Genomic DNA, 23,832 nt, shown 5'->3' on the forward strand with positions numbered 1-23,832 from the left:
CCCCTGGAGTTGGTGGCCAGAACCCCCCATCCCGCGTAGTGGGTGGGGGATGGGAAGGATTTTTTTTTTATTTTTTTTATTTTATTTTTTTTATTTTTTTTATTTATTTAATTTATTTTTTTTTTTTAATTTATGTGTCTACACCAATATGGATTTTTCCAGAGAATTCATCTGGTTACCATTGCCCTAATTGAAATCGAATACAATTTTGACCAATGTTCAAGGTGGGATGGAAACTAGAGTCCCTGTCCCTTACACCATTTTCTTTGGGCATGCACGTGCAATGCGCATGAGTGGCTTTTGCCTGCTCAGAAGAGTTATTCACATTTTTTTTTCTAAAAAAAAGAAAAAAATCCTTAATTTGGTCAATTTGGGTGAAGAAGCACATGGTAATGAAGGTGGGACAGATATATCTCCCTATCAAAACCCCATCATTTCATTTTACCCAAATTGTCTGTCGTACCAACTGAAATTCAGTAGGGCCATTACCACCCCACTTCGCCAACACACCCGCCCGACCTATGCTTTTTATTTCCTGCCATGGCCAAGCTCTAGTTATTTTCTGACTAGGATTCGAGCCTTTGAACGAACACCAACATCCAAGGTCAACCCAATTCAATGAACAAACCCATATCTCATGCTTTTATACTTATCATTACTAAACTGTAACCCATATCTCATGCTTTTATCCTTATTATTACTAAAATGATCTTTTTAATTATTAAACTTAGTTAGTTAAAACACTAATTCAATCATCTTTATCTAACTTCATTATTAAAGAGTATTGAAGAACTGTTTGTTTTTTCATGGTGCAAATGACACTCTGCTATTCATTTGCTGTGTATATCCACATGCTTACAAGATTTAGAGTTCACAAATTGGATCATTATCAACAGATTTCAAGGTGAGATACCGTACTCATAATTCAGTTGCTCAATACCTTGCTCAAGGACGAAGTTAACCAAATTTTATTGAAGAGTGAAAAATAAAAATTAAAAAATTTATAAGAGATCATTAAAAAAAACAAAATATATATAATATTTACAAAATTTTTAAAATTTTAAGGAGGCCACAACCCCCATAAATACACAGGACTCCGCCCTGACCTTGTTCAACCTGTTTTGCTGCGTTTTCATCCTTAATAAAAGAATATATTTTTTCTTTTATATCCTTCATAGATATGACAAAATTCTTAAAGTTTAATTTTCGTAACAATATCGTACTATTTTCATAACATAAATTAAATATTTCTAAATTTTAATATTGAATTCTTTTAGTTATATACGGAACAGTAAATAGATGGACGAACATAGAAAGGTACTTACATAACCTAGTTAGTAAATCCAGCATGCTCCACTAGATATTGAAAAAACGGAAAAAAAAAAAAAAAGTTAGCAATAAAGGAAAGTCTATTTAAGATGGCTTTGAAGTAATGCGGTTTGACTAAGGGAGCCCAACTTAAGTTGGTGAAGTTGTACGGATAAAACAGCCCAGCCCTTTCTTGATTTGTCATCATTAACATGAAGAAACCATATACTTCTTTATATCTTTTTAAATGAATTCCCTCTTCTTCGTGACAGATTTAGAAATTTGAGTATGAAGTGATTAAAACATAATTATATAAACAATTAAAAATTGAGGAGTGGTGCATCCCGCCACTATTTTGGTTTTGTCACTACTCTTTTTTTTTTTAAAATTATGTATAATAATACTGATAAAATATATATTCACTAAAGATTTCTTCGATACATATAAAAGTTTAATTCATTGAAAACTCCAAATATTTGATTCAATAGCAACATGATGTCCTCTATGATATCTAGTTGTTAGGCAACAACTTAGTTAGTGCACATGGCTACACTAGACATTATAGGAACGCATGAAGCTCTATATGATGAGCAAAATCAAATAGAAAAATGTCGGTACTCTTAACCCAAGGTCAGCTGACCTGATCCCAAGTTTAGTCTTCCTCTCTGTTTTATTCAAAAGAAAAATAATTAAGAAGAGATAAAAAGATACCAAAGATAGTCCAAGGACAAAAGTGATTGGCCAGCAAAGACCATTAACTCAACCAAGGACAGATGAAGCGGACCAATCAAATTAAGCCAATTAGCCAATGACATCTCTCTCTCTCTCTCTCTCTCGTCATTGCCCTGAAGCAAAGGCTGTTACAATGTGGTGGCAATCCGAAATTAAAGAGCATAGCTTGCTGGCCTTAGCTCCATGTTGAACCATTTAGTCTTGCTTTTTTCAGTCATCTCATGTGATGAGAAGCATTTTTCATGGTCCACACTCTTTCTAGTGGTTGTCACCTTGCACTTATCCTTTCAACCAAGGGACCAAACATGGCCTAATTAGTTTTCTTGTATTAGCTCATATTAACTGTTTCACGACCTATCGCATCATGCCACGTCCCCATGCCGCCTAAATTATTGGGTCCTTGTTTTTTTTTACAAGCTTTCCCAACCATTCGTTGTCATTCATATTCATGCAGGTATATAATTTGGTAGGAGCAATGGCATTAACTTGGGATTACAATTGAGCTGACAAATGGTAGCAGAAACAAAAGAGTCTTTTTGACTTTAAGAAACCAGCTTTAATAGTGATGAAATGAAATGAAATGAAAAAAGAGAGAAAGAATCATCATTTTAGGGATTATATTCATACTAGCATATGCATGACTTTTCCTTTTTTTTCCTTGGTTTAAACAAAAGTCTCCACCAAAACCTAGAAAAGACATGGAGAGTGAATCTCTCATATCTTGATCGGATCTTTAAGCATGAGGATTCAGGAAAGTTGAGTAGTCTTTTTCCCAATGACAGCGCCAAACTTATATCGCATGATGGTGGTCCAATTATTCAGACTAATCATTCTTCACAATTTGATGCTGTAGCTAGCCTCTAGGTAGAATAATCTTTACGTAAAGAACAACACCGTATGTATTGTTACTATACGCAATAATTTCAGCCGCGGCAAACAATCATTGCTTTCAATTTCACGTACCAACTAGTGCATGCAGTGTCGCTGAGTCTTCATTTTCGCTTCTTATTACCCTAAGTTAATTAGCTTAGGTTAATTAACTAGTGTCATGATTAATATCAGAATATTTTTGTAACGTCAGGTGCTAATAACTACTGAATATGATGGAAGAACAGTTGGAGTATATTCGTGTCAAAAATAGAATCGAAATCAAATCATTTCTGTTTAAAAAGATGGTGTTGGTAGTGGCGGAATCAAGATTTTATGTTTAGAAAGGTAAAAAATCGAAGATAATGTTTATAAATTAAACAATCATACTAGAAATTTAATGTTTGACAATAATATAAAACAACTTGGACAAAAAAAAGCTCACATAAAATTTATAAAAATAAATCTTAAAATTTATTCAAAGGAATCAATCTTAATAATTTACTTAAAGGAACTAACTAGTATTGTCATAAATAATTTAATAATGACAATAATATCAATTTCTAGATAAACTTAACAACAAACAAAAATTAACAAATATAATAACAAAAATCTCAATGGGAAGCAACCCTTTAAAAATAATTAAATACTATCAATAAACAATTCAATAGAGAAGCAATTCTCTAAAATTAATCACAAAAAATAAATACAATAGTAATAAACAATTCAATGAGGAAGCAATCTCCGAATAAAAAACATAATTGTTCAAAAGAATCTAAGCAAAAGAAAAAAGCACAACTAATTTGTAGAAAAACAATCAAGCAATCCCTAAATAAATAAGTAATAACTAACTTTAGGTGCTTAATCAAATTGCTTTCAACAACAAATATCTAAGACAGTAAATTTTAAATCAAAATCATCAAGTAAAAATTATTAAATAAAAAAAATTTTAAGTTGAAAATGTTAAAAATAAAATAAATAAATAAATCAATATTACCAATTATCATGACTTGAAAATTAAATTACTGATTAAAAATTTTTACACAGAGTATGCTGACAAGCAAAAAAGTGTAAAAAAATATTTTTTTTTGTTTCAACAGTATTTGGTAAATAGAAAAGAGAGTAAATGGTGTTTGTAAGGTTTAAGAGAAGTGAGGTTTGAAAATAATTATATTGCAATTGATTTTTTTTTTGAAAAATACAATTTGTTTTGTTTTAGTCCTATTAAAATTAATTATTGATTAATTGTTATGTGATATTTCACTAAATAAAAAATTATTATAAGGTAAAATTTTAAAAAATTAAAAATTGTTAGGGAAGGGGGACCCAACTAGCCCGCCCCCTCTCCATCTCTTGGTGTTGAGACATGTGTTCTGTTGTGAATAGTTTAGATATTCATGTCATTGTACTAGAAATGTGAAGTCAATCAAACTTGTGCTCTGTTTAGGATTGATTGACAATTGGAAAGGCCATGGAAAACCAGAGGCTATAATAATTGATCATTTTGTGTGGATGGTATACATGCAATCGGCGGGCCGCAATGACTTAACCTTTTTTATCCTTTTAATTTTTGAATAATATATATATGGCTACGGTGCGTTTTTTTCATTGATTTAGGGTATACATACATGGAAATGGAAGGAAAAGAACTAGCTAGGAGAGCTAACCCTTGGAAGGGACATGAGAATTTCTCTATGGGTAATAATTAAGCTTAGTTCATTTTATATCTATCAAGAGTTTCTTGCACTTAATACTGAGTAAATTACAGGAGAAGAATAGTAGTGTTACTCAATACTGTTAATTAATATATGTGTATTTCCCAATCATTCAAGGGATAACTCAGCAAAGCAATCCTAGTTGGGGATTGCGGCACTTTTTTTCACGTTGAGACTGGATGATTGGTTTGATATGCCACGATAACAACACGTTTTTTCTGTCTTTAGTTGACTTTCTGAGCCACATGGGACATGGCTTCATATCAATTTCGAGCATTTGGTGATGAGAGGGACAGAGAGCATATACTTTTAGTGGAATTACGAAGGAAACTACCAAGAGGTATTATCTTTGGTTCGTCCAACCCATATTTTATATGAATGGAAATCTCCTGTCCCTAGTTAGTGCCTCCATTGGTGACTCTTCTTTAATTTAATGTCAAGTGCCTTTTAAGTTTTAATTGAATGATAAAAGTTAAGCAACGGTGTTAAACCTTAAAGGTATTAGGTTAGCTAATCGTGTTATAAAACTCTCACTGCTTGTTACTGTGCTGTTGGAATACCTCGAGCTGGACAACGAGACACTGCTTTTACAATCGGGAAATTCCTCTTTGACGACAACGTTATTACTTAGAGAAAACAAAGAAGGATCGAATTGTTGAAAAAGATAATCTAGATTTGGTCGTTTATAGCATTAGGAATTAAAGGCTGATGGAAATCCTTAAAGAAAATTTGGGTCTTGATTCTGAAAATGTGACTTACCTAAATAGCAGAAACAAGGAAGGTCACCTTCCATGTTACAACATATATGGTGCTTTGAGGAACAAGCTTGGTTCAAAAGAAAATTGCCAAAAGTTCTTAAGATAGAGAATTCAATGCATCACTCATGATCAAGAACATGTTATTTAGGAATGAAACAGATCCTTTATAGCAAATAAAGCAAATAAAAGAAGAAAGAGATTCAAAATATTATTATTTATTTCAAGAAAATTGATGAGAAAAAAATAAAAAAAAAAGGTGTGGCATCCTTTGCACGAGACCCACATTTAAAGACCCATAAATAAATTTGGTTAATTTCCCAAATCCTTTAAGAATCACGTTTTATAGTAACCCTTCATTTTATTGTCAAAATTTCTACAGAATATGAATCTTTTTGTCCATTTTTAATTTATTTTTCATTATTAATTTTTCTAGGAAAATAAATGAGAAACGATGATGACGGAACGATGATAATGAAGCAAAACAGCCTCCATAAATGATCAAATCTGGGTTCTCTCTTCAACAATCTAATCCTTCTTTGTTTTCTATAAGCAACAACGTTATCATCGAAGAGGAGTTTCCTGATCATAAAAGCAGTGCCTCTTTGGCTAGCCTGAGGTATTCCAACAGCCCAACGACACGCGGCGAGAGTTTTACAACACTATTAGTTAGCCTAGTACCGTTTAGTTCTACCACCGTTAAGTAACTGTTATCATTCAAGGACACTTAGCATCAAATTAGAGAAGAGGTACCAATCGGGGCACTAGCTAGGGGCAGGAGATTTCCATTCATTAAGGGGGTTTCCAAGTTGCAACAAAGGAATAGAGTTGTTGGTAGAATGGTGAACAGGATGGTTGTCCCAAACTAGACAAAGGCAAAGTTAGCAAATAATTTCAAGTTTCCGTTGTTAGTAATTTGCATTCCAACAGGTTTTTATTAGATTAGATAAGTAAATATGTCAGTGGCAGTGCAACGTCTAATCTGCATCTCATTGTTCCCCTAATTTTCTCATCTATAAAAAGAGTTCCCTCTAATTTTCATATATATATATATATATATATAATATAGGGTGTCCTCTCCAAAAGTTGATATATAATTTGACACTTGAACAAAACGTGTCAACACATGCTCACGATAGAGATTCTCTCGTGAAAATAGTGAATGCAATCACAGAGATTGATTCGTAGAGAAGAGAAAACCCTTCGATGAAAGATTAAGGTTTAATTGATTCCCTTTCAGATGCTAGATGAGAAAATGAACGTAATGAAGCTAATTAATCTTATTAGAGCTTAAATATATTAATAGTTGTTTAATAGCTCGGTTTTTATGAAAGAGTTTTTTTTATTGTAGAAATAGAAGGAAAGTATTTAGTTTTCAAATTTTTAAAATTTTTTATCTTATATGGAAAGTTTATTTGGGTTTTTAGACAAAATTACGAATCAAAATTTTTTCAAAAAGTGTTCATTTTTAGTAAATATATATTGATATTTTTCTATATTTTCATTTTACCATTCAATAATTCATAAATTATAAGTAGAGTGATTTTTTTCACATTCATCTTTTTTTTATATGGTTCAATTTTTCTTCTTTGTTTTATTTATCTATTGTTTTAATTAATCAAAATTTATTCAATTTTACTCACTTCTTTTATTTTAAAACTTATGATTTAGTTTAAGAAAGTTGAATATTTATTTTATTATTTATTAATTAAGTTTGCCAAATACTGTTTGAACTTTTTTTTACGGTATTTTATTCGAAGAATACTTTTTTTAGAAGCTCCAGCCAAGCTAAACAATTATTAATAAGATCTGTTCTAATAGTTTAAGCTATTGAGATATATTTAATTGGTCACTCAAACTTGTTGGAATTTTTTACTCAAATTTTAATTATATTTGTTTATAATTGCCTTGATTTACAAGTTTCTTGATAACTAACCTTTAACTGAGTAAATAAGTTTAGAGTTTTTTAAGTGATTATAAAACGTGTGCTTTTATTTAAGGTTAAGAGTGTTGTTTTGAAAATTATATAAGATTATAAGAGTTATCAATAGAGTCAAGGGAATGACGGGTAGTAGTAATCGTCACTTTTTAATTTTTAATTTTTTTTGTTATTATATGTATAAAATTATATATATATAATTATAATTACTTTTATAATTACTCTTTTAACTATCTTTAATGTAAAATCATTGATTAATTACACTAAAAGGAAGAGAGAATAAAGAAAGAAGCAGAAAGCCAAGTTGTAATGGTAATGGCAAATACATAGTCCGACACCTAGGAACATAAATCCGCGTGGTATTCAAGTAGGCGGTGGATCCAAATTTTAGGAAACAGTAGGAAAGTGGGAACAAGCAAGATTTCCTAGAACCATGGGAGTTGGGTGTCGGAATGTTGTGAGTGGGAAAAACAAGAAATTCTCAAAGCTTGGCCCCATGTGAAAAAGAATATGCCCTGCCCTGCTGTGCGGGAAAATAAACATTGCAGGTTACCAGTGGCGGGGGCCGCTTTATAGAAATTGAGAGAGATGAAACGAGATAATTGCACTTACCATGTTTGCCTTTTTTTGGTCATGGCATGAGAGATATGATTGAGCCAATTGGAGAAGGTAAAATGTAATCTTCCCCTTTTGCATCTTACTGTGTATGCTTTGCTATTCATTATCACCATCATTATCTCCCAAAGGACTTCAATTTTAGTATCATTGAGAGATGAAATGTCCCATGTTTCAGTCCGAATTATTCATTCATACGTGGTGGTTATACTTATATATGTTGGAAATGAACTGAATCAGAATTACTAATTTGATGTGAAGATTATCCTTACCTTCGTCCTCATATCTCCCAAGCTAAAGCCAAGTACCCCACGACAAAGAATATTTCCCGAGGAAGCAAATTTGTGGAGTTGACTAATGTCCAAACGTTTTCTCTAGCCGAAAGCTCTCATGCATTTTTTCAATATATAGAAAATTGAATTGGCGAGAATCCAAGGGCAGACCGAAAGTGATGACGATAGGTGAAACAGTTTTATGTTATAATTTAATTTTATTTTTAAAATAATTAATTTTTATTTCAAATCGAATCATTAATTTGATTTACGATTTTTTATAATTACCTTTTAACCACCTTTCACACAAAATTTTAAATCCGACTTGAATCGCTTTTTTTGATTTAGATGCAAAGAACACCTGTTTCTTTATTCTTTGGGTACGTATGATTAGCTAGTTTTTCACATATTTTCAGATTTCTTATGCCATTCTTTAATCCAACTTCATGAATAGATAGATCTCACATCTTCCAGCTAGGCGGGACTCAAACCCAATCTTATCTTACTTAATGGCAAGACCACTATCTTATATTATCTGTAAGTGTCGAAGAGTACTACTAGCCGTGTTCACATAAATCATGTCGTAAGAAATTTAGAATGGAAAAACGATCATGAATGCACAATATTGGCAAACCAACTTGAACTTCTTTTTATTTTTTTCAAATCCTCGGTTGAACATATATGCAAACAAGGAATGTGGAATGGATACTCTTTCACCACTATTTCTGTCGTCTCAGTAGTTGAGAGAACGCACAGCAGCACCTTTCTTAGTGCTCCTCCTAGCTAACTCATCGCCTAGCAAACTAGTCACATCGCCTTATCCAGCCTTTTGTTCCTCTCTAATATGCTCTATCAGTAAGCCTACCACCAATATATAGATACTCAATTTTATCAAAATATTCATCAAGCCATTAAGCTAAGGATGAGCATTTTTCTTCTGCACGACCATGCACGGATTGATGTGATTTCTTATATCCATCTTTCTAGGTTTGGTGATGGTGAGGGGTAGTGGGTGCGGCCGTCCTCTTAATACTGGCAAAACAAAAATATGCGTAGTCTTGTCAAAGCATATGCGTTTGTTGTCATAGCCCAGCATTTTGTGAAAAGATTAAAAAACGAAAGGTATAGGTATAGCAGCAGAATGTACCGTATGAAATGATCAACCTAAAGAGACAGAAATATTAGAGATTGTGCATCCAATGAATTAAGTTCTTTCTTTCAAAAGATTACATGATGAGAAAGCCTACCACGTGCATATTGTGTACGCATCTCTTGTATCTTTCAGAGTATTTCTATTGGATAAAACTATCAGTGCTCTTATGGGACGTACTTCATCTTCCCTTGTCTTCTGTGCCCTTGTTTTTTCTTTCGAGAGAATGCCTTTTTGAAAACTTAAATTACATATTGAAATTACTTTAAGCTTAATTCTAACTAGATTTTTCTTTTAATGAGTTAGATGACATGGGCATGATGAATCGATGCCCCTTAAAATAACTTGAGTGGAAAGTGAAGTGGCTGGGACAAGAAGCCCTTGTAAATTTTATCTTTGAGAAAAAATTATTTGTGATGCACATCAATTGCCTTGTGGTACTGGTAGGCGATATTGTTTTCATAAAAATCTTTCTACGATATCCAGGGTCATTTTAGTGGTGGCAGATTCTTAGGCAAAGCTCATACATGAACCTTCATCGTTAGTACATGGGTTGGAATTCTTAATCATGCCCAGGATTTTTCTTTTAGTTTTGGGTAGAATTTTCTTTTCTTTTTGGGTAGACGCCCAGCTTGCTTGCCCACTGCTGTTTATGTTCTTCCATACCACTCATATCATTACAAAACACAAAAGATCGAATGAATGAATGTTAGATGGCCACTGGTATGCCGGACAGACAGGGTAGTGGCTTAGTGTTTTCCTTTCTTTTTCTTAAATCTTTTTGATTTGTCGTGAGTAGGCATGCCTGTATATGGCCATCTTCACCAAGCAGATAGCCATAAATCACTTTGGAAAATGACCTTTGCGCAGATTGCACGGTGGAAAGTCAGTCCATACAATTAGGGGTCACGTTGTTTGAAATTTCGTGAGGGTACCTTGAAAATATGGTAATAAGCTTATATAGAAAAAGTTATGGTCCAACTAGATCACTGGTTTTCATTCTCCAACTTATCAATCTTAATTTAGATAATAACAAGTTTATGTACAAATTGCACGTTAAACACAAACTAGAAACAAATTGCCGTACTTCATCTTTTAACTATGGGACATTGAGAAACATTTGGGACAAACAGATATCCCAGCCCTTAGAAGCTAACATGGCCTAATTTTGTCTAAAACATGGATGCTTGCTACTTCATACGGCCCATCAGTTCTGGCTGGATTTTAGTTTAGTACCGTAACGTATCAATTTTTGGCAATAGAAAAGAGTGACGGGGGCATTTGGTTTGGATAAAAAAGGATGATTACTTCCTATATGACAAAGCAAAATCAAACCATTTTTGTCTGCAATAACATAAATCATAACCACTTCTATAGCCATCCAGCTACATGTTCACGTGGCAATTCATCATCAGTTTTGCTGTAAGTCTCACTGAAAAAGGGCAGACCAAAACAAAAGGCTGCAACAAGATGCATTAATGCTTTGAGTAACTCACCATACTGTCATAACAATATGTGATCATGGTCAACGAGACTAACACACACTGCATCTTTTACAACCAAAGGTTTCAAAACACTAGGTCAAAGCTCCTACGAGACACATGACCATGATATACAGCATTGAGTAACATCCCACTAGAATGAAAGGAGCCGTGGACAAACATATGGAGATGAGTTATGCCTTTGCTTTTCCGGCTTGATGAGATTGAATCCTCTGCTGCACCTTTAATATCTAGTGAATACAAAATTAATCAATAAAATTCAGTTGTTGCTTTCACTCAATACTATCATTTATTATGCTTAGCAAGAACAGCATATTCTTGCAGCTGTAACATTTTGCAAAATATAAATTAGCAAGTTTGCATGAGAGGAGGTAAACAAAGAGCAAAAAGCAAATATGGCTGGTAAATCTAATTACAATATATTCTCCACTCTAAGGTGATTGGATTGCTAGAATTCAATCTTAAGAGGACATAAACATCTTGCGACAGTTTCACATAATACTTCAGCAAGATTTGATTTCATATCTCGAAGACTTTAACCGAAACTCGCTTTGATGGTTGGTATTCCAGTTTATGGGATGACAACTTCCACAAAAGCCAAACATCAAGATGCATCCATGTAAAATGATCATGGTATTAAGATAAACCAAATGTAATCTGAACTACTAACACCTAAGTATAACTCAGAGATGCCAAATGCAGACCAACAAACTTATAAACAGCAGAGATGTTTAAGAGAAGATCAAATTTAAATGAATAACACAGAAGTAATCGGGAGTCAGCTTCCGACTTGATAAGTTCACCTCTAGACAAAGGAAACTGGACCTTGATGAATAAGGTACGATCAACTAAGTAAATAGTGCAAGTTGGGACCAAAAAATAGATAAAAAAAGTACCGAAAAATTAGCACCCGATGAAGTTATTTCTTATTTTCCAGGTACTCGATAAGATCCAAAAAACATTACAACCAGAATACACAATCAAACAAAACAAGGTTCTTAGTAGCAGGAGCAATCAATCCTTGCCTGATGCTTTGCACCATACTAACAATCAATCTTAGTCTCCAATCTTTCATTATGTCATAAAAAGTCATACTTCTGAATAATCATCTAATAGCTATTCAAGAGTTTAACAAGGCAAAATAGTATTAATTTGAACTTCCAAAAAACATGCTACTCTGCTGTTGTTTAAAGTCATATAGAGATAACTTATATAGCATCAAATGGCACATTTAAGGCAATAAAAGAGAAAGAATACAAACCGCTTCTCTCTTGCTGTACTGTTTCTCTTCCAAATCTTGAAGTGATGCATCAAGTCGCTTCCTGTTGACAGAGAAACAAAGTTCTAAAGTTCATAAACATGCAACAACAATCTTCAACAATATTGTAGGACAATTACAATGTTACATGGTGCAAAATATTGTAGAATCAGAAACAGCAGATACGAGGTTATTGCCTAGGCACATAAGATACAAGTAACAAAGGAAGTACATTTCATGACAACACCGCAAAACCTGGGGTTAATAGGACCATCTAATTCTACTTTCAACTAAACAAAAAATTGGCCTTTGATATTGATTGCCTCACTAACCACGTTATTATCAGAAATTTTCCAGATGACACTAGATATTTACTCAAGAAGCCAATGAGTCTGATGATCAAATATAAACCCTTGCAAAAATCATGCTTGAAAGCCACTCCATACATTCAAAACTCGTAATCCGATCAGCATTATGAGTGTGATCTAAACTACAGCTTTTGTATCCAACCCACAATGCCAAACATAAGCCTTAAAATGTCCCAGAAAAAGTAATATCAATAATTCTTTGACAAGATCAATAGAAACTGATCTAAACTATCCATAACCTTTCTCAACAACAAAGTAAAGGTCAAATGTAAAGGAAGCGTACAATTCAGCAGAGATGTACTCAATTCTCTTGCGAACATTCGCATTAGCCTCCGCTAAATCTTGTTTCACAAGCACCGGACCAATCAACTTGTACACATTTGCATCCTCATTTAATAAATCCAACTCCTAATAACATTTACAAAAAAATAATAATAATCATCATCAGCAAGTCATTTTAAGGCCAATTAATTAATCAATCAGATTATATGTACAAGGTAAGAAAAATCAATCGACCTTGAGGACTAGCTCGTTCTCTCCTAACTGGATTGTGTACTTCTTCTTGACTTGATGATTCTTAGCTATATCTGGTGGGAGCATCAACAAAGAATATACAATAAAAAAAATCGTTAGGGTTTTGAATGCCAATAGTGAATAAACAAGAAGGCTGGGCATGGGTTTCGTTAGGCTTGCCTTTTTGGAGTTTGCTAAGATCGTTAGCTTTGTTTTCGAGGTCTCGCTGTAGTTCTCGAAGAGCTGTGGATGACGAACTCATGGTTTCCTCTTTTTTTTTTTTGCTGCTTGCTGCTACTGCTTTGTTCTTCCAGGCTCTAGCTGACTGGCTATGTTCTCGAACTTCGATCGAGAGAAGCTGGGTAAAATCTTTGGAAGGCCTGTTCTTTTTCAATTATTTGGGCCGGACCTTGGGTTAACCAATTTGACGTCCTGCGATCCGAAAGCCTGAAAATGCTTTGGGCTTTCTGTTGATTTAATATGAACTTAAGATATATCATGTCAAATGCCCAGTGGGCAGGTATTGGAGATCTATTATTAAATTATATTAATGATAAAATAAAATTAACGGTGCGAAGGAAAATTTATGAAAATAAAAGGTAATAAAATAATTAATATCCAATTTTAAATTTGAAAAATAAATTTACTCTAACTCTCCAAAATATTTATTGGTACCCTGCTTATTTGAGTGATAAATGCTAGTAGCATTAGTAAGGAAGAGACGTGTAAGATTGGTGATGTATCATTGTTGAATGTTGACTAAAATGACTGAAATGAGAGAACAAGAGCCAGCACAAGTTTGAAAGTAAGAGGGGAAAATTACACTTCGCAGAGAGAACGAGAAATTGAGAGGAGAAAATGGAAGTCCTCCCAAAATTTGAAGCTGCCATTTGTAAAGATGTCTTCACTTAAATCTGGTCAGTAAAACAAGGAAAGAAAATGAAACAAAATCTAACAAAAAAACTCTAATCTAGAAATGAAATTAAAACTTAAATCTTGGGAGCGGTTTGGTTCCCGAGAAAGTGTGAAAAGCACCTTCAAATTTCTCAGTGGCAATGGCGGCGGCTACAGAAAGAGGGAGACAAAACGGTCTTGAGAAGCGGAGAGGTCTCTTAGGGGTTTTCCCTTTTTTTTTTTTTCAATTTTATTTTCTCCATTGGTTTAAAAGAGGATATAAAGAAAGTTAATTGGAGTCCGAATTATTAAGCCGTCTTGATCAATTTGCTACTATAAAGTTTCTAACCTTTGGAGTCGGCTCGGCTGTGGAAAACAGCTTCTAGACAACCGGCTCCAAAGGCCCATTTGGTGAAGTGTACACTCAAAGCAGGTCCCAATTAAATGCTCAAAGGTTTTAAGAGCTAAATTTTACAGAAAACAATAAATATGGTACTTGCTCATAGAATCAATCACTTGCCAGCTCAAAAGACATGGGAGACTGTTACAGAAGCTGGTTATTACTGAGGCCTTGGAGTGATTGGTATACAGTCTAACCTGAATCATAGGGAGACGGGCTCATGCAGTGTGCTTGCAAAAGAGTACTATGATGTTCCTACGATAGCAATTGAGGTAGATGTCAAAGTCGCTTTTCTCAAATTGTCGAAGCGTGTCGATTCTAAGAAATACACTCTCCGACCTTTACTTTGCCTAGACTTAATTTTTGGGAGCTTTACTTGGCGCTGAGTAAAGCTCCCAAAAGTTATAGTCTTTTTAACCTTCTCCCGCCGATCACGGAGCGGCCAAATTTGGCGCTCACGCCAGATCGCGCGCGGTAAGGACCCTAGCCCGCCCACATTGTTCCGCAGCTCTTATCCCTACGGTGGAGCGGCGAGGGCCAGAGTCGACCCTCCTTGTCAGCGCGAGAAGGAGAAAAGAGGAAAAATGGAGAGAAAATATATTTTTGATAAAAATTAATTTTATTTTTGAAAAAAAATCAATTTAGCTCTTAATCATAAAATTATTATAATTTTACATTTAAATTATATATTTTTAGCTAAAGAACTTGAATAATAATTACAACCTACACAATTATAAACTAAAATAATATTTATTTTAAAAAACAATAATTTTATCTAATGAAAAAACCATCTTGTATAGTTACAATTTTAAATGATAACGAATAAAATATTTATTAATTTTAAAATACTCGTATCCAAATCTAATTACAAAATTTAATACCTATACTCTATCTAAACTTGATTAATAATCTCCCATTCAAATTCAATTAACCTAAACCTACTTATTTAGATAAAAATAATGTGAATACCTACTACAATATTCAATTTGACTCGAATTTAGGAATAAAAAATAAATTTAATCATATTTATGTATTTTGTTAGTTAAAAATAAATTAATAAATTCAAAGTATATTTTGTATTTAGATAATTTAAAAATTAAAATAAATAATTGCACAACTATAAGTAATACATACATTAAAAAATAGTATAAATATTAAAAAATCATTATCTACACTCAAGTATCCCAACATTTCTACATGTATGCTACTTGAACTTGTTTATAAAATACATTAATCTTCTCGAAACAAGTCGAATAGTATTAAAAACTCATTTACATACTATCGCATTACCATCATTACTTTCAATATTGCATATACCAAACACAATATGAGATAAGATTAATTATATATTACTCTTACTTCTTATATGTGCCAATTATAAAATAAAATGATATTAGATACAACATTTAAAAAGCCCCGAACTACTAAAAAATAAATAAAATTTTATTTGTTTATTATGATTCATTAAATATTTATACTTATATTTTGAATTAAATAAGTCATTATGATTACTAGTTAAGTAATTATTATTAATGAAAATACTATATATTATTTTCTATTATGTGATGTTGACAAGACATTTTAATATGTCATAATAAATAATAATATGACATGATGATATTTTTATCTTTTACAAAATGATAAATAATATTTTAATTAATAATTTAAAAATTTATTGATAAAAAATAAGAATACACAAATTTAATTAAATATAGTAAAATAATAATAATTGATTTAAATTTTTGTAAATAATTTAAAAAAACTTTCGAACAGTATGATGTGATTTTATCTGATCCATTCAGTTTCATATTTTATTTTATCACATCCTATGAAAGTATATACACATTAAAAAAGAACATTATTAATCTATATTCAAACAGGCCGACGAGCCCAAGCCCTGAAGCCGAGTCGTCTTTTGGGAGGTATACTTAAAGGCTGGACTCAATATTTTTTTTTAGTCTTAATTTATTGAGATCAAAACGGATTTTTCAATTTTGCTAAAAAATTGATTGGGCTTGCGATTTGCGAATCTGTAATGCACAGTCCGGACATCCCTCGCAGCGAGCTTCAATGTTGTCGGATATTTATATAATGCAAAAAAAAAAAAAAAAAAAGAAATCTGGGTTGGATTGAACATAATGTCAATTTATGGCGGTAGACTGGGCCCGCCGCGCGACCACACTTCTCAAAACACGGAATTAAACTTTATTACTGGTATTATTAATAAGAACAAAAAAAGAAAAACAGAAAGAAGCCGGAAGCCGATAAAAATCATAGTGGTGGGAACACCAGGTGGTCCTTTTTCTTTTACTCTTCAATAAAAAATTGGGAAAAAAAAAACCCCTTTCTGTCAATTTAACCACGCCTAAAGTAACAGCGATCAAATAAAATCACTGTTTATCTCGAAAAGTTAAAGTGTAAAGACGATATAGTACTTGGTCCGGAATCTTTGGATAAATAGACAGTGCCTGGCCTGCCTCACTCCTCTCACAACAGAGTACGCAAAAGGAGGAGCAGTTCCGAAGAGAGAGACTGAAGCCTTTACTAAAGAAGAGAAAGAAGGATACTTGGCCAAGAAGATGGCTGAGAGCTCCGCAAGTAGCAAATGGGTCTTCCTTTTTATGCTCATCTTTGCTCATTTGGCTACTCTATCACTAGCTGAAGATGGTATGTACTGTTTCTCTGTCTCCATCCTCCATCTGCATTTTATTTTCTCTGTCCATATTTGTCAAACTTAGATAGACATAAAACTTTATTTCTCTTATCTTTTCTTTCTTGCCTTTTCGAGTTCTTACATTGCTTCTGGAGTATGCTTCATGGGTTTCTGTTATGTTTGAGATCTGTTTATCACATTAGCTACAGTTTCTTGATAAATCTGCTATGTAGGAGATTTGATCGTTATTTGCTTTTATGTTTTTTTATTACTACGTGTTGGAATTGGGGTTTCAGTAGATTTACTTTAGAGAATGAGTTGTTCCATTCCTCGTCATTCCTTCAAAGTTCACAGAGCAATAAATAGACTCAGGATTTTTATACAAAGCGGACCCAATTTTAATGCCCATAGGATTCAGTGACCACCTATTCAGTTTCCTGCAAATGTTCACATGAATTTCCTGCAAAGATGTCTCATCTTGCATTCTTCCCTTTCCGGTAAACTTGGTAATATCTTTCTATATTTTCCTTGATGAAAAGCCACTAAGATCACTGCCATTTTACTGGACGTTGTCTCTTTGTACTAGCAGTGAAGAGTGAGGTTTTGCCCTGCTCCAAAAGAGCCAGTAGAGAGATTTTGTGCCTTAATAACTTTGTACAACTCAAGTTAGTTTTAATTTTGGTAGTGTATCTATTTTTATTTAAAAGTCTAAACGTGGGCCTTAAATGTTTGTCCTAAGGACCTAGATCCTTTGCTCCTTTATCTTTGCTAATTCAAATTGTTTAATCATGCAGTTAGTGACTGTTTATAATTTGAAATTGGCTTTAAATGCAGTCTGTCCCACCATAATTGAGTGTTTCTTGGAGATCCCTTCTCACTTTAAGTATGCAAGCCTGTTATTCCTCTAAATGCTTACCCATTATCTGCTTATCCATTAATTAATTAGTAGTTTTCTTAGCAGATTCTATTAATTTCTTACAATTGAGGCAGCTTTAAATGGAAAAACTCCATCCCCAATAATTCGATGCATTAGGTGAATTTGTTTCCCGGTCGTTGTCGCCTACATTATCAGTCGCCCGTGGGGTAGTAGCATTTTGCATGAGTCATAGGTCCATTGGCCGAAAGCTATTTTAACCTATGACTAGGTGCCGAAGTAATTGTACTAGCAAACTTTGAGCATGGCTTGCTACCCTCTCTTCCAAGTGCGAGTTTTCATAGGTGCAACTGTTCAAGGTCTAATCTTTGGAAGTGTAAAACGTTGGTAGTATTAAAGGAAACGAAAACATAAGGGCAGTCGGAGGAAAATAAAGAGAAAAAAGAACTCGGCAATGTCAAAAAGTTAAAGGAGGAGGTGGGTTAGCGTAGAGAAGAGAACTGGGAGTTTCACAAATGGGTCCCTCCATGTTTCCTTTCCCACATTCTAAGGTGGGTGAAATGACCAAAGAGGGACATATTCCCGCCAAATATCTGGTCCTTTTTACCTTAATTTAACAAACGACAAAGGGTTCTTTCCGCAAAATGACCAATCGCATCGAATTATTTCATCCCTGTTCTTTTTCAGCGCACCATCCAAATATCCAGCTCAGTTCTGTCCCATAAAAAGATTCACCTTCACGCTCATAAGCACACACTTCCTACTCACCCAATAAAAAAACAAAAGGAACAAAAAAGAGAAGGCACACATCTCTACCATTTAATGATTTTTTATTTTTTAACTTTCATTTGTCGAGTCAAAGCGGAGAGGACTAGTGTAGAAATGATGGGCTGAAACGGTGGGGTAGGGCCCACACGGTAAACTTAGGCCCACGTTTCAAGTTGGGTGGGACCAGTGTCACAGTCTTAATGTGCTCACATCACATCTTCATCTTTTGTCCCTATTTGGAAATGATGGCTTCTTTTTCTTCTGCAGCATATACCGTGCGAGTCTCTTGGTATTAACTCATTCTTGTTCATGCATGTTCTTAGACGAAGTTTCGTTATCTATCAGGGCATGAGCTCTCTCCTCCAATTCAAGGCTAGTGACTAGATAAGGTTATCCACGGCCTTTGTTATCTTCCCACTAGCTTATGGTTGCCATACATTATGTAGATGTAGATTCAACCACATGTTAACTAAGCCTAGGATTTGGTTCTAATTGAGTTTTAATCTAGGCTTTGTTTGGTATTATCATCCTTGATATGTTGTCTATCAAACTCCATTCTAATCGCACCAAACATATTCCTAGAATTTTAAGGACCGTATTTATGAAAAAGCATTCCCCCAACAAATTTCTCACGAGTTTCAATATTTTAACACGAAGTTAGAAGTGGAATATATCTAGTATCCATACAGAGAAGATGGGTTGCTCATACATTAATGAGATTTAAAGTTATTTAGTATTAATATCGCATACACAAAATTAATTGTTTCCACTTCTCATCTTTTATTTTTAGATTCTCTGTTTGGTAGGCAAGTAAAGTAGAGGTTGCAATATTTTTGTCTCATAGATAGATGGGCCAGCGGGGTCGACTGACCATCAAACAAAATTTCCTTGACAACGAAATATATCTGCTCATTCGTTCCTGTTGTACTTATTTTCTCTAATGTCGTGAACTGTATGGGCATGTGTACGGATAGGCACGCTTGCGTTGGTAAATAGTTCATGGTAGCAAAAATCGATCATCATGTTCGTGCAATCAGTACTATACTTTGGGAAAGAATTTACCATATTTGATGGAAAATGTACATTGTATTTGATATACCCAGTGCTGTCATGGTGAAAGTAATGTGGACAATTATTTTGTAGGGCTGGTGGCGAATGGTGATTTCGAGACAGCACCATCGAACGGCTTCCCGAGCGAGGCGATATCGGATGGGCCCACCGAGATTCCCAGCTGGAAAACCAAAGGCACAGTGGAGCTAGTGTCATCTGGGGAAAAAGTGGGCGGTGGGATGCTCCTCATCGTGCCCCGAGGCAGGCACGCCGCTAGATTGGGCAACGACGCGGAGATCAGCCAGGAACTGTCGGTAGAGAAAGGGTCCACGTACGCAGTTACTTTCAGTGCGGCCCGCACGTGTGCGCAGTTGGAGTCGTTGAACGTGTCCGTGCCACCTGCATCGCAGACGGTCGACCTCCAAACATTGTACAACGTGCAAGGGTGGGACCCGTACTCGATTTCTTTTGAGGCGGAGGACGATAGAGCGCGGTTGATTTTTAGGAACCCGGGCATGGAAGATGATCCGGAATGTGGGCCCATCATTGACGATATTGCCATCAAGAAACTTGTTGCACCCGATAAGCCCAAAGGTAAAACTAAAAATTCTCTCTTTTTTCTCTTTCTTTTTCAGTCACTTTTTTCCTTTCGCGATGCGTGATTTGTGTGGGTCACATCAAAACGTGGGTTTCTTTTTCTTTGTTTGAAACCGAAGTGTGGAGGATTAGTCTCAAAATTGTTGTCTTGGGTTTAGGTCCATTGTTTGTCAAAGTAGGGCAACAGAAATTCAAAGCTCGTTGCCCCTATGAAACTGGCAGTAGTAAAGCTATGTTATGGCCTAGAAGGAAGATAATCTGGATTCCATTCCTGGACCCTATAATGGTGGGACCTTACCCTGGAAATTAGATTTTCTTTCTGTTTGTGAACGTGGACTTTAATGGAGTATCAAGTTAATTAAACGAACACTATCATCTTGAAAAATGTTCTGGTTTTCTTAGCTTGATAATGAGCTGAGGTACAGCTCTACTGTTTACCAAAGGAGCAAAAAATACAGAAAGGTTAGGTCAGGCCTTAACATCGTCAGCTACAGAGCGTGTGTATTCCTTAGGAACCTTGCGCTACCAGAAAGCTGGATTGAAATTAATAAGACTGTCAACGCGGCCATTCTGTTCAAGTAGGGATCATTATTACGACAATCTCAGTCAACCTACCATCTGCAGAAATAAAGTATTAACTAGTTGGTCTATGTCATAGAATGTGGTTGTTATAAAGTTCTAATTAATATGTTAACTATGTAATACCAGTAAACTGCTTAACTGGTACTGGACATCCAAGCTCTAGATCAGATGTTAAATTTATAAGTTATAACCCCAAGAAATGTCCAACGAAAAAACACCATTCGCTATGTATTTTATACATCTTGAAGAACCTTAATGAATGCTCTGTGGACTGTGGCATAGGGAGCTGTCACAGGATGCTTGTTTTACTTTATTTTTTCCACGTTGTTGTGTTGATTGTGTTCTCTTTGCTGCTATGTTTTCTTCAGACAACGCAGTAGTTAATAGTGGCTTTGAATTTGGCCCCTGGATGTTCCCAAATGTATCTCTCGGTGTCCTGCTCCCAACCAACCTTGACGAGGAGACATCCCCATTACCGGGATGGATGGTCGAATCAAACAGGGCGGTTCGATACATTGACTCCAACCATTATGCAGTCCCAGAAGGCAAACGTGCCGTTGAGTTGGTCTCAGGCAAGGAAGGCATCATTTCTCAGATGGTCGAAACCACACCAGACAAGCTATATAGCTTGACCTTTTCTTTGGGCCATGCTAGGGACAAATGCAAGGAACCACTTGCAGTTATGGCCTTCGCCGGAGATCAGGCGCAAAATTTTCACTACACGCCTGACTCCAACTCCACCTTTCAAGTTGCTAGTGTCAACTTCACAGCCAAGGCAGAAAGGACACGTATCGCGTTCTACAGTGTGTATTACAATACAAGAACCGATGACATGAGTTCACTTTGTGGTCCTGTAGTGGACGACGTTCGGGTGTGGTTCTCAGGGTCCAGAAGAAACGAGGTCGGAGTATTGTTGGGGCTGGGACTTGCTTTTTGGGCTTTCCTTCTGCTTTTGGTTTAGGGTTGGGTTACGTAGGTAAAGGGTTAAAGTTATGCGTCCTATATGTAAGGTTTTCTGGCATGGTAATTGCTAGCAAAAGCAAAATATCCCACGTTTCTATTGTAATTTGTATGTGATCTTCCTTCCGAGTTTTGCTTTGAGAAATGAGAATGGCTTAAGTTGCATTTTCAGATTTTCTTTGTATCAAAGTAAAGTTAACCCAAAGATTTCCTAGAATCTAGTGCTTTAAAAGCATAATTAAACTAGCAGATGATCATCCTCCCCAATAAAAAGATTTGTGTCACACTTTCATGATTCTACTCCAAGCTGAAACTATCTATGTGTTTTGTTGTGCCTTCGAACGCGAGGGATCATTTGATTCTTTACAAGCAAGATCTCGAGATTTACCATTTTTTATGATGATCATGATTTGGTAGGGGATCGATGTTCTTTGAACATCAAAGCTCGTGGGGATTTTTCACATGCCAATTATCGTAATGAATCTGATTGCACGTCCAGGACCAGGCAAATTTGATTCGGTATTGGAGAGCATGGTGAGGCTCGATTCCAATGTCCAATCACTATTTAAAGATTAATTTAAGGATTAATAAATTGTAGATTATCTAACACACCTTTTTGTTATATATTTTTTCCTTTCTTTCTTAACGAGGAGCTTCGTGTTCTTGTCGGGTTGTTGAGGATTATTCATTGAACAGAAGGATTGATTAATTAAATCAGTGATGACCGTGCAATTAATGTTGTCATCTTTTGTTGGTTGGGTAAGTCTTTACTTGTGAGATCTGAAAGTTCTTATATGTTAATGGTTTAAATCTTTTTGTATTTTCTAGTATTATTTGATTCAGAAAATATTATCATTTTATGTAGGTATACCAATGGGTATTTTATAATAAAGGATATTACTTAACTCACTCCGATTAAATAAGATTAGATTATTCTATAATCGAACTTAAATAGTAAATTTACCATTTAGCACAGATTTAGGTAAAGTTTGAATGGTATTATTAAAATGCTCATTACTCGAATTCGATTATAAATAATAATTTTTTATTTATTAATTTGTTGTAATTAATGTAATGCTTACTAAAACTAATTAATTGTTATACATATGATTTTAAGCTTTAATTTATTTTTTATGAACTAACCTTAATAATTAATCTTATTTTTTATTAATAATATACATAAAAATTAATTTTAAATTTAATTTAATCGAGTATTTGATAAGTAAGATATTTAATGAGAAATGCATATAATATTCAAATATCAATTTGGATAAAAATTCAAAAGTTTAATTAGATACCTGTAAAGTTCAATTACCTTTTTAAATAATAAGATTTAAATTAAATTACTCAAAAAATAACACAAACCTTATTCATTGACATTCCTAATTCAAAATTAAGTTGCAAAAGGATTGAGCTTACAAGAAATATTATTGTTAGGAAAACAGGGTCATCTCACGTCCAAAGAAACTTATTTTTAGGTGACATTTGATACTTTATAATATAATATGATTGTAAAAAAAATAATATTACAGCATTTAGTATACAAATAAAATAATGATTAAAATACAAAAAAAAACATTATAGTATTTGATTTACAAGTATTTTGTTGAGAATGTAATGTTAATTTTTAAAATTATCTTTATTTATTAAAATAAAAATTTAATACATTGTATTTTTTATTATTAATTTTTATATAATATCATATCTTAAATATATTTTTAATGCCATATATTTTATTTTTATTTTTATTATAATATTATATGTTTTATTTTCATTTCTTTAATATAATTTTTATATTATATATTTATTTTAATTTTTTTACCTATATTATATAAATTTTAATTTCATATATTTTTATTTTACTTTAATTTTTATATTATATATTTTTATTTTAATATTTTTTATTTTAATTATAACATTACAAAATATTTTTAATAAAATAATTAAGTTGAAAGGTAAAAATATTTTTAATAATATTATAAAATGCAATATAATACGATTGTATTAGTTTTCGACTGCAATTACATTAAAGCCGATTGTAATCACATTACATCTCTTGG

General features: G+C 33.7%; 2 protein-coding genes and 1 long non-coding RNA gene across 3 annotated transcripts; 1 reads left to right on the plus strand and 2 right to left on the minus strand.

Moving 5' to 3' along the window:
- LOC18596512 (prefoldin subunit 6) lies at window positions 10,680–13,372 on the minus strand. Its single transcript, XM_018122558.1, has 5 exons — window positions 13,175–13,372; window positions 12,998–13,068; window positions 12,765–12,889; window positions 12,117–12,177; window positions 10,680–11,085 (listed from the first exon to the last, which is right to left on the minus strand). Exons 1-5 carry the CDS (start codon window positions 13,254–13,256, stop codon window positions 11,029–11,031), a joined length of 396 nt encoding a protein of 131 aa, XP_017978047.1. The 5' UTR covers window positions 13,257–13,372; the 3' UTR covers window positions 10,680–11,028.
- LOC18596513 lies at window positions 16,755–21,945 on the plus strand. Its single transcript, XM_018123698.1, has 3 exons — window positions 16,755–16,955; window positions 19,727–20,227; window positions 21,181–21,945. Exons 1-3 carry the CDS (start codon window positions 16,868–16,870, stop codon window positions 21,771–21,773), a joined length of 1,182 nt encoding a protein of 393 aa, XP_017979187.1. The 5' UTR covers window positions 16,755–16,867; the 3' UTR covers window positions 21,774–21,945.
- On the minus strand, window positions 20,257–21,174 carry LOC108662612. The gene is made up of 2 exons (XR_001928546.1): window positions 20,747–21,174; window positions 20,257–20,627 (listed from the first exon to the last, which is right to left on the minus strand). It is a non-coding gene; the product is annotated as an uncharacterized LOC108662612 (long non-coding RNA).

This window comes from Theobroma cacao, chromosome 6 (genome assembly GCF_000208745.1).
Source record: "Theobroma cacao cultivar B97-61/B2 chromosome 6, Criollo_cocoa_genome_V2, whole genome shotgun sequence".
In the NCBI taxonomy this organism is placed as follows: domain Eukaryota; kingdom Viridiplantae; phylum Streptophyta; class Magnoliopsida; order Malvales; family Malvaceae; genus Theobroma; species Theobroma cacao.

What these genes read in the sequence shown, in the direction of transcription:
- LOC18596513 (XM_018123698.1), top strand. Translation starts at nt 16,868, where the DNA reads ATGGCTGAGAGCTCCGCAAGTAGCAAATGGGTCTTCCTTTTTATGCTC. An exon ending in TCTATCACTAGCTGAAGATG is followed by an intron (nt 16,956 to 19,726) that starts GTATGTACTGTT and finishes ATTATTTTGTAG; the next exon opens with GGCTGGTGGCGAATGGTGAT. An exon ending in TGCACCCGATAAGCCCAAAG is followed by an intron (nt 20,228 to 21,180) that starts GTAAAACTAAAA and finishes TGTTTTCTTCAG; the next exon opens with ACAACGCAGTAGTTAATAGT.
- LOC18596512 (XM_018122558.1), bottom strand. Translation starts at nt 13,256, where the DNA reads ATGAGTTCGTCATCCACAGCTCTTCGAGAACTACAGCGAGACCTCGAA. An exon ending in TCTTAGCAAACTCCAAAAAG is followed by an intron (nt 13,069 to 13,174) that starts GCAAGCCTAACG and finishes TGCTCCCACCAG; the next exon opens with ATATAGCTAAGAATCATCAA. An exon ending in AGTACAGCAAGAGAGAAGCG is followed by an intron (nt 11,086 to 12,116) that starts GTTTGTATTCTT and finishes TGTATTCACTAG; the next exon opens with ATATTAAAGGTGCAGCAGAG.